The following is a 12,595-nucleotide window of genomic DNA, read 5'->3' on the forward strand; positions in this document are numbered from 1 at the left end:
TTGGATCAGATCCAATGGATCCAACTCCACACAATCCCAGAGAAGGAGAGGCTGCTTTCAGCACAGCTGGAACTGCTGTGCCTTCCCTCACCCTCTGCTTCCCACCAGGCCATTCCCAGGCACAGAGAGTGCATTTATCAGAATTAATGCATTTATCAGAACAAATGCATTTATCAAAGGAAAATGTATCAAAATTAACTGTGTTTATCAAAATGAATCCATTTATCCAAATTAACTGCATTAACGCATTTATCAAAATCAACTGTATTTATCAGAATTAATGCAATTATCAGAATTAATGCATTTCTCAGAATAAGCTGCTTCCAACCAAACAGACCCTGGGATAACTCCTGCCCTAATTCCAGGGAATTCTGCAATCCCAGTGGTTTCCCAGCCCCCGGCCCCCGGGAGCTGCTGCTGGCTGAGCACACCCAGGGATGACCCCAAACTGTCACCAAGCATTGCTGAAGGAAACTCCTGATCCTGAGTCAGGCGCACAAACCAAGGGCCTCAGGTAAAAAACACGAGGAAATCCATGGAAGAGTATGAGGAAAAACCTCAGAATCTCAGAACTGAGTAAAATCTATGTGGATGCAGCAGATGCTGACTGGGCTGGGCTCATCTCATCCCCTGTGATTGGAGCAAGCTGGATTGAGGATCCAATTCCTACAAACCTGCCCAATCCCTGGATCTGCTCCAGCCTTTCCTGGTGCTTTTAACATTGAATGCCTTTGACACTGAGGGGAAAATGAGAACCTGAGTGGGTTAAACCTTCCCCCCATGGCTGCAGGAGGATCTCATGGGAGCCTTCACTCTGCTTTTCTGAGCGATCCTGCCCAGATCCTGCCCTGGGCTGGATCCCAGACCACGAACAGAGATGCTCCTGTGACACTGGGGCTGGGCCAAAGGACAGGGACAGACATCCTCCTGTGACACTGGAATGGCCCAAAGGACAGGGACAGAGATGCTCCTGTGACACTGGAGTGGCCCAAAGGACAGGGACAGAGATGCTCCTGTGACACTGGGGCTGGGCCAAAGGACAGGGACAGAGATGCTCCTGTGACAATGGAGTGGCCCAAAGGACAGGGACAGAGATGCTCCTGTGACACTGGAATGGCCCAAAGGACAGGGACAGAGATGCTCCTGTGACACTGGAGTGGGCCAAAGGACAGGGACAGAGATGCTCCTGTGACACTGGGGCTGGGCCAAAGGACAGGGACAGAGATGCTCCTGTGACAATGGAGTGGCCCAAAGGAGCCCCAACCCTTCCTTGGAATAACCCTGTGCTAAATATGTCCCCCAGCACCCCCCTGCCATGCCAGGGCAGGACCTGCTCCCAGGGGACACCGGGACACGGACCCCACTGGAAAAGGGACACTGGAACCACGTGGGGCCATCCCAGGGGCCATCCCAGCCCACGCAGATCCCTTCCCACCTGGAGGGAGCTGCCCTGTCCTTGCCGGGCTCCTGTGCCGTGGCCGTGGATTCCGTGCCAGCCTTGGCCTTGTCGTCGTCGTCGTCGTCGCTCTCGGAGCTGCCCGAGGAGCTGCTGTCCAAGGCCACCAGCGGTGCCTTCCGTGTCCCACACGCGTTCCACACACAGGGAGAGGCAGCAGTGCTGGCTGGGGGAGGAACAGCCCACACTGGAACCTCGGGAAAGCTCCCTGGACTGGCCCGAGGGGTCAAACAGGGCCTGCAGCCACTGCAGATGGTCTGGGAATCGTGGGATGGGGTGGGTGGGAAGGATCTCAAAGCCCACCCAGTGCCACCATGGGCGGGGACACCTTCCACTGTCCCAGACTGCTCCCAGCCCTGTCTAGCCTGGCCTGGGACACTTCCAGGGATAAATGAAGTGTCCCTGTGATATCAGCTCCAACGCACTACAGTTCCATCCCTTCCCTGCTGACACTGTCCCAACAAACCCTGGGCATCTCTGCCTTTGTTTCATTCACTGATCCCGCAGGGAACGCTCAGAGCAGGGGCCCTGCAGGAAGGTTTCTCCTGCCCCAGGGGCTCCATGCAGAGCTCCCAAGGGCTGAGAGCTGCCCGTGTGGCCCAGTGTCACTCACAGTTCTTGTCCTGGCCCTGCGCCGGGGTCCTGTCGGTGCCGCTGCTCTCGGTGTCCACGGGGGAGCTGCAGCGAGGGCCGGACTCGGAGCTGGGGAGGGAAGAGCCCTGAGCACAGAGCCAGGATCATCCCAAAGCCTCCCAACAGCCCCACGAGCAGCCACCGGCCCTGCTCTCCCTTCCCATCACTGTTGTGAATTTCTCTAAACCTCATTTCCTGGCTCTCTACCCCAGTGAGGACACAGAAAGCGGGGCTGTGTCCCACCCCAGTCAGAAGCACTGGGAAGCAGCGAAAAGCACAAAGGAGCCCTGATCAAGGATCATCAGACAGCATTAAACAATAAAATGGAAGCGATGGGAAGGGGAAGAAGAAAGGATTACAGCCAGGCACTCCATCAAAACGTATCCCAAATATTCCCCGGTTCCCAAGCCCCAGGGGAGCTGGGATTCCGTGGCTCTTACCAGCAGAAAGGCTGGAAGTCAGTGAACTTGGCCCAGCCCTTCTCCTCCGGGGCGCTGCTCTGCGGGGCGGCCGAGTCCCACACGCTGGAGCCCACATCCATGGCCACGGGCGGCGTGGGGCCCGCGGGCTCGAACACGGCCGTCCAGCCAGCCCCTAGGGACACCACAGCCTGGGTGCCAGCCCAGCCACAGCCGGCCGGGAGCACCCCAGGGACAGAGCAGGGACCCCAGGGACATCCCAGGGACATGCCAGGGATCCCAGGGACACAGCAACCCAGCCCAGGAACATCCCAAGGACATGCCAGGGACACAGCAATCCAGCCCAAGAACACCGCTGGGATGCCAGGGGAATCCCAGGAACATTCCAACTGCACCCTGGGGATCCCAGGGACACAGCAACCCAGCCCAGGAACATCCTTGGGATCCCAGTGGCATCCCAGGGACATCCCAGTGCATCCCAGGAACATCCCCGGGATCCCAGGGACACAGGGACCCATCCCAGGGCCCCCCTTCCACACCCGTCTGTATCCCACAGAAATCCCTCTGTGTTTATCACCAGGAGAGGCATCCATGGAAACAAATAACACCGTGGGTGGCTTCATCCCCCAAGCCAGTGATTCCCAGCTCCAAGTCCCTCAATTCCCTGCCAAAAGCTCCCATCTCCATCTCCAATGGTTGGGTTTCAAGTAAAGAAATGATCACGGGATTCCAATATTTTCCAATATTTAAGATCCTAAAAATCACCCATTGCTTTTTTCACAGTCCTGGACAATTCCTCCTCCAGAACCTCCTTCCACTTCTAGTCCCACTTCCTACTTCCAGTCCTACAAATCCCACCTTTGGAATAGCATTTTTCCTTAGCTTTTCCCAGGACAGAGGGAGGATTGCAGAGCTCTGCAGGAACAGAACCAAGTGCAAGAGCCCCCTCCAGGGCTGCATCCCCAAAACTGATCCCAAATTCCAGCTGAGTCTCCAGAGGGTGACTGGGCTGCCATACACAGCCCACTGGGACTGGGAGGCTCATACTGGTTCTTCCAAATGGACTGGAATTATCTGACACTTCCAAAGGGGTGCAGAGAGCAGGATCACAGGATAATCCTGCCTGGTGCTCCCAATGGCAACACAAAGGAGCAAAAAAATGGTGTAGCACTCAAAAAGCATGGAAAAACGGATGGTTGGGAAAGTGTTTTGTCCCTTGGAATTGTTCTGCTGACAGCACCGTGTCTGTCCAGCATTTCCATGGCATCATTTACACAGAGAGTTGTGAAAACCCCTGAAGGGAGCACAAGATGGAAAATGACAATGTACAGGGGCCTGGAGGGACAGGACACAGGGAATGGCTTCCAGCTCCAGTTTAGATGGGATCTTAGGAAGGAATTCCTGCCTGGGAGGGTGAGCAGGCGCTGGGCTGGGATTGCCAGAGCAGCTGGGGCTGCCCCTGCATCCCTGGCAGTGCCCAAGGCCAGGCTGGACACTGGGGCTGGAGCACCTGGGACAGTGGGAGGCGTCCCTGCCAGGGCAGGGGGGGCATTGCAGGGGCTCTGAGGTCCCTTCCCACCCAACCCATTCCTGGGATTCCAGGAAAAGCCTGTCCCTCTGCACTCCTGCTCCAGTCACTGTAGGGATGGGATTGCCACAGGCAAAGCACAGCTGGAAAAGCAGGAGAATGGGCAGGGAGGAGTTCAGGTCACATCCCTGCACTGCTGCTTTGATTGGGATTTGCACTGAAGGAGCTGGGATTCAGGGAGCCACAGAACCATGGAATGGCTTGGGTGCAAGGGGACCGTACAGCTCCTCTCATTCCAAGCCCTGCCATGGGCAGGGACCCTTTCCATGGGATTCACCCTGTGGGGCTGCCTGACATTCAAGGGCTGTTCCGGGGCAGGGCTGCAGCTCCAGGGACTCCAGAGGCACAAAGTGAGCCCTGACATTCCCATTTCCCTTGGCCAGGAGGAGCTGGCAGTGTGTGAGTGCTGCTGTGACCCCTGCAGCCCCAGGGATGTGCTCCCAACCCCGGTACCTTGGCAGGAGTCTGAGTCCTTCTGCTCCGGGGTGCTGCTCTTGTGTGGGGAGGGGGGTGGTGGCCGCTCCTCCTCCTCCTCCGAGTCCACGCTGCCGTCGTGGTCCCCGTTCTCCAGGTCACTCTTGGAGCTCTCTGACGTCTGTGAGGCTCCAAACCTGAATGGGAACTGGGAATGAGCCATGCCTGGATCCCTCAGCGCCTCCTCCCTGTCTCTGGGGAAACAGCCCAGAGCCTTTGCCAGGGTTGTTTCCCCCAAAATATTTCCCCCAACTGCTCAGGTCAATTGTGGGTGCTCAGAGAGATTGTACCAGATTCCCGAGGGCTTTGCTGCCAGCATTCCCTGGAGGTGCAGGACAGAGCCAGGGCTGGTGACACCACACAAACCAGTGCTCAGAGAGGGGACAGACACTGGTGTGGAGCCCACCCTGTGCCCAGGCAGGGCCTGAGGCTGTTGATGCTTGGCAAGGACACAGCGAAGTCTTGGATGTTTTCTCTGTTTCCTTTGATCACATTGCAGATTGGGAATTATGGAAATAACTTTATTTTAATGAGTGGCTCTGTCAAAGGGATGAAAAATTATTTCAAAGCCCGAGATGCCCCTGGGAGGCCTCTTGTTCTCACTTTTCTGATTTGAATGTTCTGAGAAAGAATGTTCTGCCCACTCCCCTCAGTCTCACCTCCTCCTCCTCCTCCTCCTCCTCCTCTCCAAGGATGAGAGAAGGAGCAAATTCCAAGTGTTTCACACTAAGGGTGGGGGTTTTTAATGTGTTTGATGGAAGACTCATTAATTAGGTGTTCCCATTGTTAATGAATTCCCTTGAACTGGATCTGTCTCCAGTTTAGGAGAACCCCCAGCACAAGTGCCAGGGAAAGTGCTCAAGGTTGTGTCAGACAAAACCTCACAGCCCCAAAATGACACAAAACCCAAGGAATTCCTCCTGGCCTGGACTGAAATGTGCAGATTTCCAGCAGCAGGGGGAAAATCAGAGTTCTGCTTTCACCTTACCGTGTCCTGGACTTGACCTGGGTGGCGTAGGAGATGTCCTTCTCCTCCCAGATATCCTCCTCCTCCTCGTTGTCGTCGAACTGCTGGATGCGCTCGTTGCAGCAGGCCTCGAACAGGGAGGCGTTGGGCTGCAGGACCAAAGGCAAATCACATTCCACAGGGTCTCTGGAGACACTGCTTTAAGCCCAAGTCTCAGGGCTGACCAAATCCAGCTTTGCTCAGGAACTGGGACCACCTGGGATCACCTGGGATCACCACAGTCCAGCTGCTGCTTTGCTTTGGGGCAATAAACCAAGAAAGGAAAGGAACAGCCTGGCAATGTTTAGATCCATGAGAAATCCATCTCTGCCTATGCTTCCCTAATCTGTGTCCGGAAAGATCATCTAAAGCTGTGAGAGTTAGGGGTGCTCACCTGGACAGGAGAGGAATACAGGTATGTCTCAGAGCCCCTGGCAGGGCCTGCAGGGGCTCCAGGAGAGCTGCAGAGGCACTGGGGCCAAGGCCTGCAGGGACAGCACCCAGGGAATGGCTCCCACTGCCAGAGTGCAGGCATGGATGGGATCTTGGCAATGAGGAATTCCTGGCTGGGCTGGGATTGCCAGAGCAGCTGGGGCTGCCCCTGCATCCCTGCAATGCCCAAGGCCAGGCTGGGCACTGGGGCTGGAGCACCTGGGACAGTGGGAGGTGTCCCTGCCATGGCAGGGCTGGCACTGCAGGGGCTCTGAGGTCCCTTCCCACCCAACTCATCCCAGGATTCCATGATTCTAAGAACACAGTGGCACTGCAGGGAGGGAGGAAGATTCCCCCTTGTGCCAGGGGTGCTGCCTCAGAGGGAACATTTCCTGGCAGGAAGCCCTGAGGGGCCAGCAGTGCCCAGCTCTCTCAGGCCCCTCTGCATTGCCCAAACCCCCAAATCTTTGCTCTCTCAGCATGCAAGCAGCACCTTTCCAGCAGCACACTGACCCCAGCCCCGGCCCAGAGCCCCACTCACGCTGTCGTCGTCAGCATCGATGTTGAAGTTGATCTCGGCGATGCGGTCAAAGGGAGCGCTGGGAGGGAGGAGGGAGGGAAGAGCCTCAGGGGTGGCTCCCAGGAGCCTGTGCTTCCCACAGGGACAGCAGCAGAGCCAGAGCCACTCCTGGGCTGGGGTCCCTGCACAGCCACTCCTGCCCACCGTGTCCCCTCACCGAGGGAAGGGTTATTCCAGCCTAGAACATTCCCTGCCCATGGCAGGGGGGGCACTGGAGGGATTTTCCTGGGGGACAGCTGGGGGGGTCGGGCTGTGTTCCAGGGAACAGGGACAGGAGCAGAGGGAATGGCCTCAGGCTGGGCCAGGGGAGGCTCAGGGTGACATCAGCAGGAATTTCCCCATGGAAAGGGGGGTCAGGCCTTGTCAGGGGAAATTTGGAGTCCCCATCCCTGGAGGTGTCCCAGGAATTCCTGGAGGTGGCACTCAGGGCTCTGGGCTGGGGACAAGGTGGGCATCGGGCACAGCTGGGACTGGATGGGCTGGGAGGGCTTTTCCAGCCTCAGGGATCCCGGGATTCTGTGAATCTCAGTCTCAAAGCCCAAGGTGTGCTGTTCTGTGAATATCCCAGGATGTGGATATCCCCGATGACCCAATTCCCACTCCAAGCCAGGAGCCCCTGGTGGCAACAGCAGAGGGTGCTGCAGGCCCAGAAATTCCCAATTCCCAGAATTTGGATTCAGGAAGCGTTCATTCCCCACTCATGGATCTGTAGCTTTTCCAGTGCAATTTTCTTTGAAAGACTCTCCTGTTCAATACTCCTGCAATCCCAGGGACTGACACATGACTGATAGTCCTTAAATATTCCAACTCACTTCCAGCCCAGTGTCCACCACCTGGAAACAGCTGGCAGGGAGCAGCACTCCCAGAATATTCCCCTTTTTGCAGGACATTCTCCTTTTCCAATCACAAAGGGAGCTACAACATGCCAGGCAGACTTTTTCCAGCTTCATGTTCATTTTACACTGGGCACGAGGCCCCTGGGGCAGCTCCACAGGGATTTAACTCCTCCCTGCCCCTCACTCACATGGAGATGTATTTGCCAGCAGTGAAAAGTCTTTATTTATTTTATTTTATTTTAAAAATATTTATGTGAAGAACAGAACAATTTCTGTCCATTTCAATTCTGATTCTATTTCTAGAACTTTTTGGCCTTATTAAATTTTCTGACATCTCTGAGGCTCAGGAAAAACCTTGGATGGGAAGGATAGAGGTGCTGCCTTGGATCCCAAGAAATTCCTGGGATGGAGACAAACCCAGGAGCACTGGGATCCCCTGGAACACTGCTCAGCCCATAACTGGTCCCAATTTCAGGACTGTTATGGCCACTGGGATTATCCCAGCGCCAGGTATATTTCTAAGGAGACAGGATGAGCTGCAGCTTTAATGGGATTAAAGGAATTCTGTAAAAGCAGTAAATTCCGAGCTCTGGATTCAGCAAGTTGTGTAACACTGAATCTCCTTCCCTGTCTCCCTGAACCGCCACTGCTCCTGATCATCCCTCCTCCCTTCCTCAGGAGAGGGAAAATGGCTGCATTTTCCATGGATTCCAACAGAGCACTGTCCCTTCACTCCTCCTTCAATAAGGATTTAATGCCTTGGAAAAGATCTGCTTAACTGCCCAGAGTTTGCTCTCATGCTTTGTCTTTAAACTCATTCCAGACCAGGGCTGGACAACAGTTGCCTGCTTTATTTCAAATATCCCTCTTTGAAATGAAGGAATACTTTTCCTTGCTTCTCCACCTGGCTCTGGAGATCGGGCTGGGCTCCTGGAAAACAAGGAGCTGTTTACAACCTGAGGAGGGATAACAAGGCTCATTTGTAAACCTGAAGCAGAGGGAGGATGGGATGCAAAGAGGCTGAAATGCCAATCACCCCCAGACTCACTCGGTGCTGCCACCAAACACCCCCAGACTCACTTGATGTTGTCATCCTGGTCTGCAAACTCCTCGTCATTGAAGCCAAACTGATCCACAAAATTGGCCGTCATCTGCTGGATCTGGTACTCAGAGAAGGCCTGGGAAGGGATCCCAAAAAATCCATCAGTAGGGTGCTCAGAGACACTCCAGAAACAGTCAGTGGAGCTCCTCCAGGAAAGCACTAAAATCCCAGGGAAGAGTGTGAAATCCTCACTGTGACCCTTTCCCAGAGCAGGGTCATACAAGAGCTCTGGGATTCCTGCCCCAATGCCTCCTGCCCTGCTCCCAGGTGGATCCCAGGCCATGGAACTGCTCTGGGAAAGCCCAAAGGAGCTGAACACAGACTGGGAGCAGAGTTCAGGAAGCTGCTCCAGACCAGGATGGACCAAAGGCAACTGGAGCAGCAAACAGTGAATAGTGAAGATGTTCCCAACTCACCTGCTGGAGAGTGAGCTCGTTGGGAAAAGCACTTTCAATGTCCTCATCCTCGCTGGAGGAGTGCAGGTGGTGGGTGCTCACCTGGGAAAGCACAAACCAGTCAGGGAACCAGGGAAAGCTGGAAAAGCTCCAGTGTTTCGTTCCACCAAAGCCCAAACTCCTGCCCAGGCAGGAGCTGCCCCAAGGAATCCTAGGGACCAGCTCAGCACCACAGATCAGCTCTGCTGAAGGACTCTTATGAAACATGTTTATGGAAATGCTTTCTACTCTGCCTTGAAGCGTTCTTCAGCAAAAGCAGGAAAATGAGAAAAACCAGGAATATCCCTTTCTTCTGTTAGGGGAAGCCCAGCAGGCACTGGAGTGACCAACTCACCAAATCCACCGTGTTTCTCCGGTTTGTCTCCGTCAGCGTCTCCTCCACGAAACTCTCCCACCTGCCCCTGCAGTCCTCAGGCAACTCTGGAATGAGAGGGACACAGAAATCATGGGAGTTCTGAGCCAGCTGAACTCCCTGGGGACTCACCTGGGCTAAGGACTCACAGCTTCTCTCACCTTGCTGGGAACAACCCCGAGCAGGGCTCCAGCTGTGCTTGGGTCTTCCCTTTTCTCCTGGGGACTGGGGCTGCCCTGCTCTCCCATCCCTCCCAGCCCAGCACAACTGGGAGCACAAAGATGAGCAGAACTTGAGGGTTGAGGCAGGGAAATGGAGAAATAATAAAAGGAGGAAAGAGCAGAAGTTTGTGCCCTCAGATTGTCACTGCCCAGTTGTGCCCCCTCCCAGCCCGGCAGAGGCTGAGCCGTGGGGATGGAAAATGTGGAAAATGGAAAATCTTCCTTCCTCCCACCCAAAGCCATGGGACAAAAACAGTTCTCCAAGTGGATCCAGTGAGGGCAGGATGGACACAGCCTGGCAATGGGAATATCCCTGATGAGCACATCTGGGGACACTTAACCTTGTGTCTCTTTCCTCAGAGAGTCATGGAATCATGGGATGGGTTTGGGTGGGAAGGGACCTCAAAGCCCATCCAGTGCCACCCCTGCCATGGCAGGGACACCTCCCACTGTCCAACCTTAACCTCACTGTGTGAAAACCAAGAGCAGGCAAATGGGGTCTCACCACACTTTAAATGATGGGATATTGTGGGATTTCCCCGGGAACACTTTCCAATGGGAAAGGATCTTGAAGAAATACCTGCAGTGAGCCCTCCCAGGAGCTCCCAAGGGTTATTTTTCCCTGGAGAGCAGTGAAAAGTGAAGGAGAAGGAGGAGGAGGAGAAGGAGGCTGAAGAGGAGGAGCAGGCAGTACCTTTGATGAAGTCACTGATCTGGGCCTGCATGGGCCCCTTCTCCATGTTGTGCACCACGGCGTTGGCGATGCGGGTCAGGTGCCCCATGTTCCCTCTCCTCCTGCCGCCCTCTGCCCTGGAACAGAGAGCAGCCGCTACCCACGGAGCCGGGATACCCTGGGAGCCAGGATATCCATGGAACTGGGATAGCCATGGAGCTGGGACACCCTCAGAGCCAGGATACCCATGGAACTGGGATACCCACAGAGCCAGGATACCCATGGAACGGGGATAGCCATGGAGCTGGGATACCCACAGAGCCAGGATACCCATGGAACTGGGATAGCCATGGAGCTGGGACACCCTCAGAGCCAGGATACCCATGGAACTGGGATAGCCATGGAGCTGGGATACCCACAGAGCCAGGATACCCATGGAACTGGGATAGCCATGGAGCTGGGACACCCATGGAACTGGGATAGCCACGGAGCCAGGATACCCATGGAACTGGGATAGCCATGGAGCTGGGATACCCACAGAGCCAGGATACCCATGGAACTGGGATAGCCATGGAGCTGGGACACCCACGGAGCCAGGATACCCATGGAACTGGGATAGCCATGGAGCTGGGATACCCACAGAACCAGGACACCCACAGAGCCAGGATATCAAAGAAGCCGAGACACCTATGGAGCCAGGATGGGATGCCCATGGAGCCAGGATAACCACAGAGCCAGGAGAGAGCCCTGGGAATGGCCCCAGTATTCCTGCCCCACTGGCCACAGCATTCCAGACACAATGGCCACAGCATTCCCGCCCCACTGGCCACAGAATTCCAGTCCCAATGGCTCACGGCATTCCTGCCCCACTGGCCACAGCATTCCTGCCCCACTGGCCACAGCATTCCTGCCTCACTGGCCACAGCATTCCTGCCCCACTGGCCACAGAATTCCTGCCCCAATGGCCACAGAATTTCAGCCCCACGCAGGGATGAGCCCTGCTCTGGCAGGATGGGGTGAGCTCACCCTGAGGACAAGGACCTTCCTTCATTTTGCCCTGTTCCCTCCTGATCCCTCCTCCTGCTCAGGTAACATGGGAGGGGCTCCAAACAAGGAGCTAAACATGGAAAAGATGCACAAATAAATCTGATTGTAATTCCCAGGGAAGAAAACTCCCAAAGTTAAGGATCTACAGCACAGCTACTGGCAGAGCTCCAGGGTGGGACTGGGATTGCAGCAGTGACTCCCCCAGAACAGAAGACATTCCCATCCAACCATGGGATTCCCCCTGGGATAAAACCAGTTCCCAACACAGACCCCAAGCAGCCCTTAGTCCCTGCTCTGGCTCCTCACTGCTTCCCTTCCTGAAGAGTGAAAACATGCTCCAAACCAGCCCAGGGAATGGTTTGGGTGGGAAGGGACCCTGCAGTGCCAGCCCTGCCATGGCAGGGACACCTCCCACTGTCCCAGGCTGCTCCAGCCCCAGTGTCCAGCCTGGCCTTGGGCACTGCCAGGGATGCAGGGTCGGTCCCTGCTGGCCTTCATCTGCCCACTGAGAGCAGCCAAGGACCTTCCTGGAAACTCCACCTTCCCAAAGCCCCAGCTGAGATTCCTCTGCTCAAATCCCTATTTTTTTCCTTCCACTCAGATTCTTTCCAGTGTGGTGGTGACTGGAACTCTGGCAGGAAATAGGGATGAGCTCTGGTTCCTTTCTGGTTTAATCAGGAAAACTCCCAAGCAGCACCCAGGGATATTTTTGGTCCTACAGAAGTGGGCAAGGAAATGCCCAGCACAATTCCTTATGTGGACAAGGGGCTGTAAAAAGAACCAAAAACCCAAAACTCCAAACCACACCAACAAAAAAAAATGTAATCCAGATCTCAATCCATCAATTATGGCCTAAACAATTCCAGTGGGACTCCAAAGCCCTTGGAAGCCATGAGGAGCTCAAAATAGAGAGGGAGGACCAAACACTGAGCTGGACACAGAAACCGAAGCCTCTGGAATATTTCCACTTTAATGTTTTAGTTCTTTTAGAATATTTAGTTCTTATCAGCCCAATCAGCACAAAATTCAAGGGGTTTATAAAGCTAAAATAGGAAATTCAGGCCACAAATGCTCAGCCACCCCAATTTCCAACAGTTTTCTACTCCAGGAAGAATAAAATTGTATCTTTAAGACAAACAAACAAACAAACAAACAAACAAACAAACAAGTTTAAAAAGTGAATATTCCATGGGATTCCCTGAAAAAGCAGGAAAGCAGAAGACTGTTTGGGGTGGGGTGTTGGAAACATCCATAAACCCCATCATGCCTTCAAATCCTGTCCGAAATTTGGGAATTTGGCTTGTCAGCATGCAAACCACCC

At 54.7% G+C, this 12,595-nt stretch overlaps 1 protein-coding gene across 4 annotated transcripts in view; it reads right to left on the bottom strand.

Moving 5' to 3' along the window:
* Window positions 1-12,595, bottom strand: part of PPP6R2 (protein phosphatase 6 regulatory subunit 2) — a 64,134-nt gene that overhangs the window by 9,533 nt on the left and 42,006 nt on the right. For all 4 annotated transcript variants that reach the window (XM_030959592.1, XM_030959590.1, XM_030959591.1 and 1 more), the window contains exons 13-22: window positions 10,249-10,364; window positions 9,316-9,401; window positions 8,943-9,023; window positions 8,505-8,602; window positions 6,550-6,607; window positions 5,559-5,686; window positions 4,550-4,707; window positions 2,530-2,683; window positions 2,070-2,158; window positions 1,436-1,622 (exon numbers count right to left, since the gene is read on the bottom strand). In XM_030959592.1, the coding sequence (XP_030815452.1) occupies window positions 1,436-1,622; window positions 2,070-2,158; window positions 2,530-2,683; window positions 4,550-4,707; window positions 5,559-5,686; window positions 6,550-6,607; window positions 8,505-8,602; window positions 8,943-9,023; window positions 9,316-9,401; window positions 10,249-10,364 (1,155 nt within the window). The remainder of the gene's footprint in view (window positions 1-1,435; window positions 1,623-2,069; window positions 2,159-2,529; window positions 2,684-4,549; window positions 4,708-5,558; window positions 5,687-6,549; window positions 6,608-8,504; window positions 8,603-8,942; window positions 9,024-9,315; window positions 9,402-10,248; window positions 10,365-12,595) is intronic.

Source organism: Camarhynchus parvulus, chromosome 1A (genome assembly GCF_901933205.1).
Source record: "Camarhynchus parvulus chromosome 1A, STF_HiC, whole genome shotgun sequence".
Lineage (NCBI taxonomy): Eukaryota > Metazoa > Chordata > Aves > Passeriformes > Thraupidae > Camarhynchus > Camarhynchus parvulus.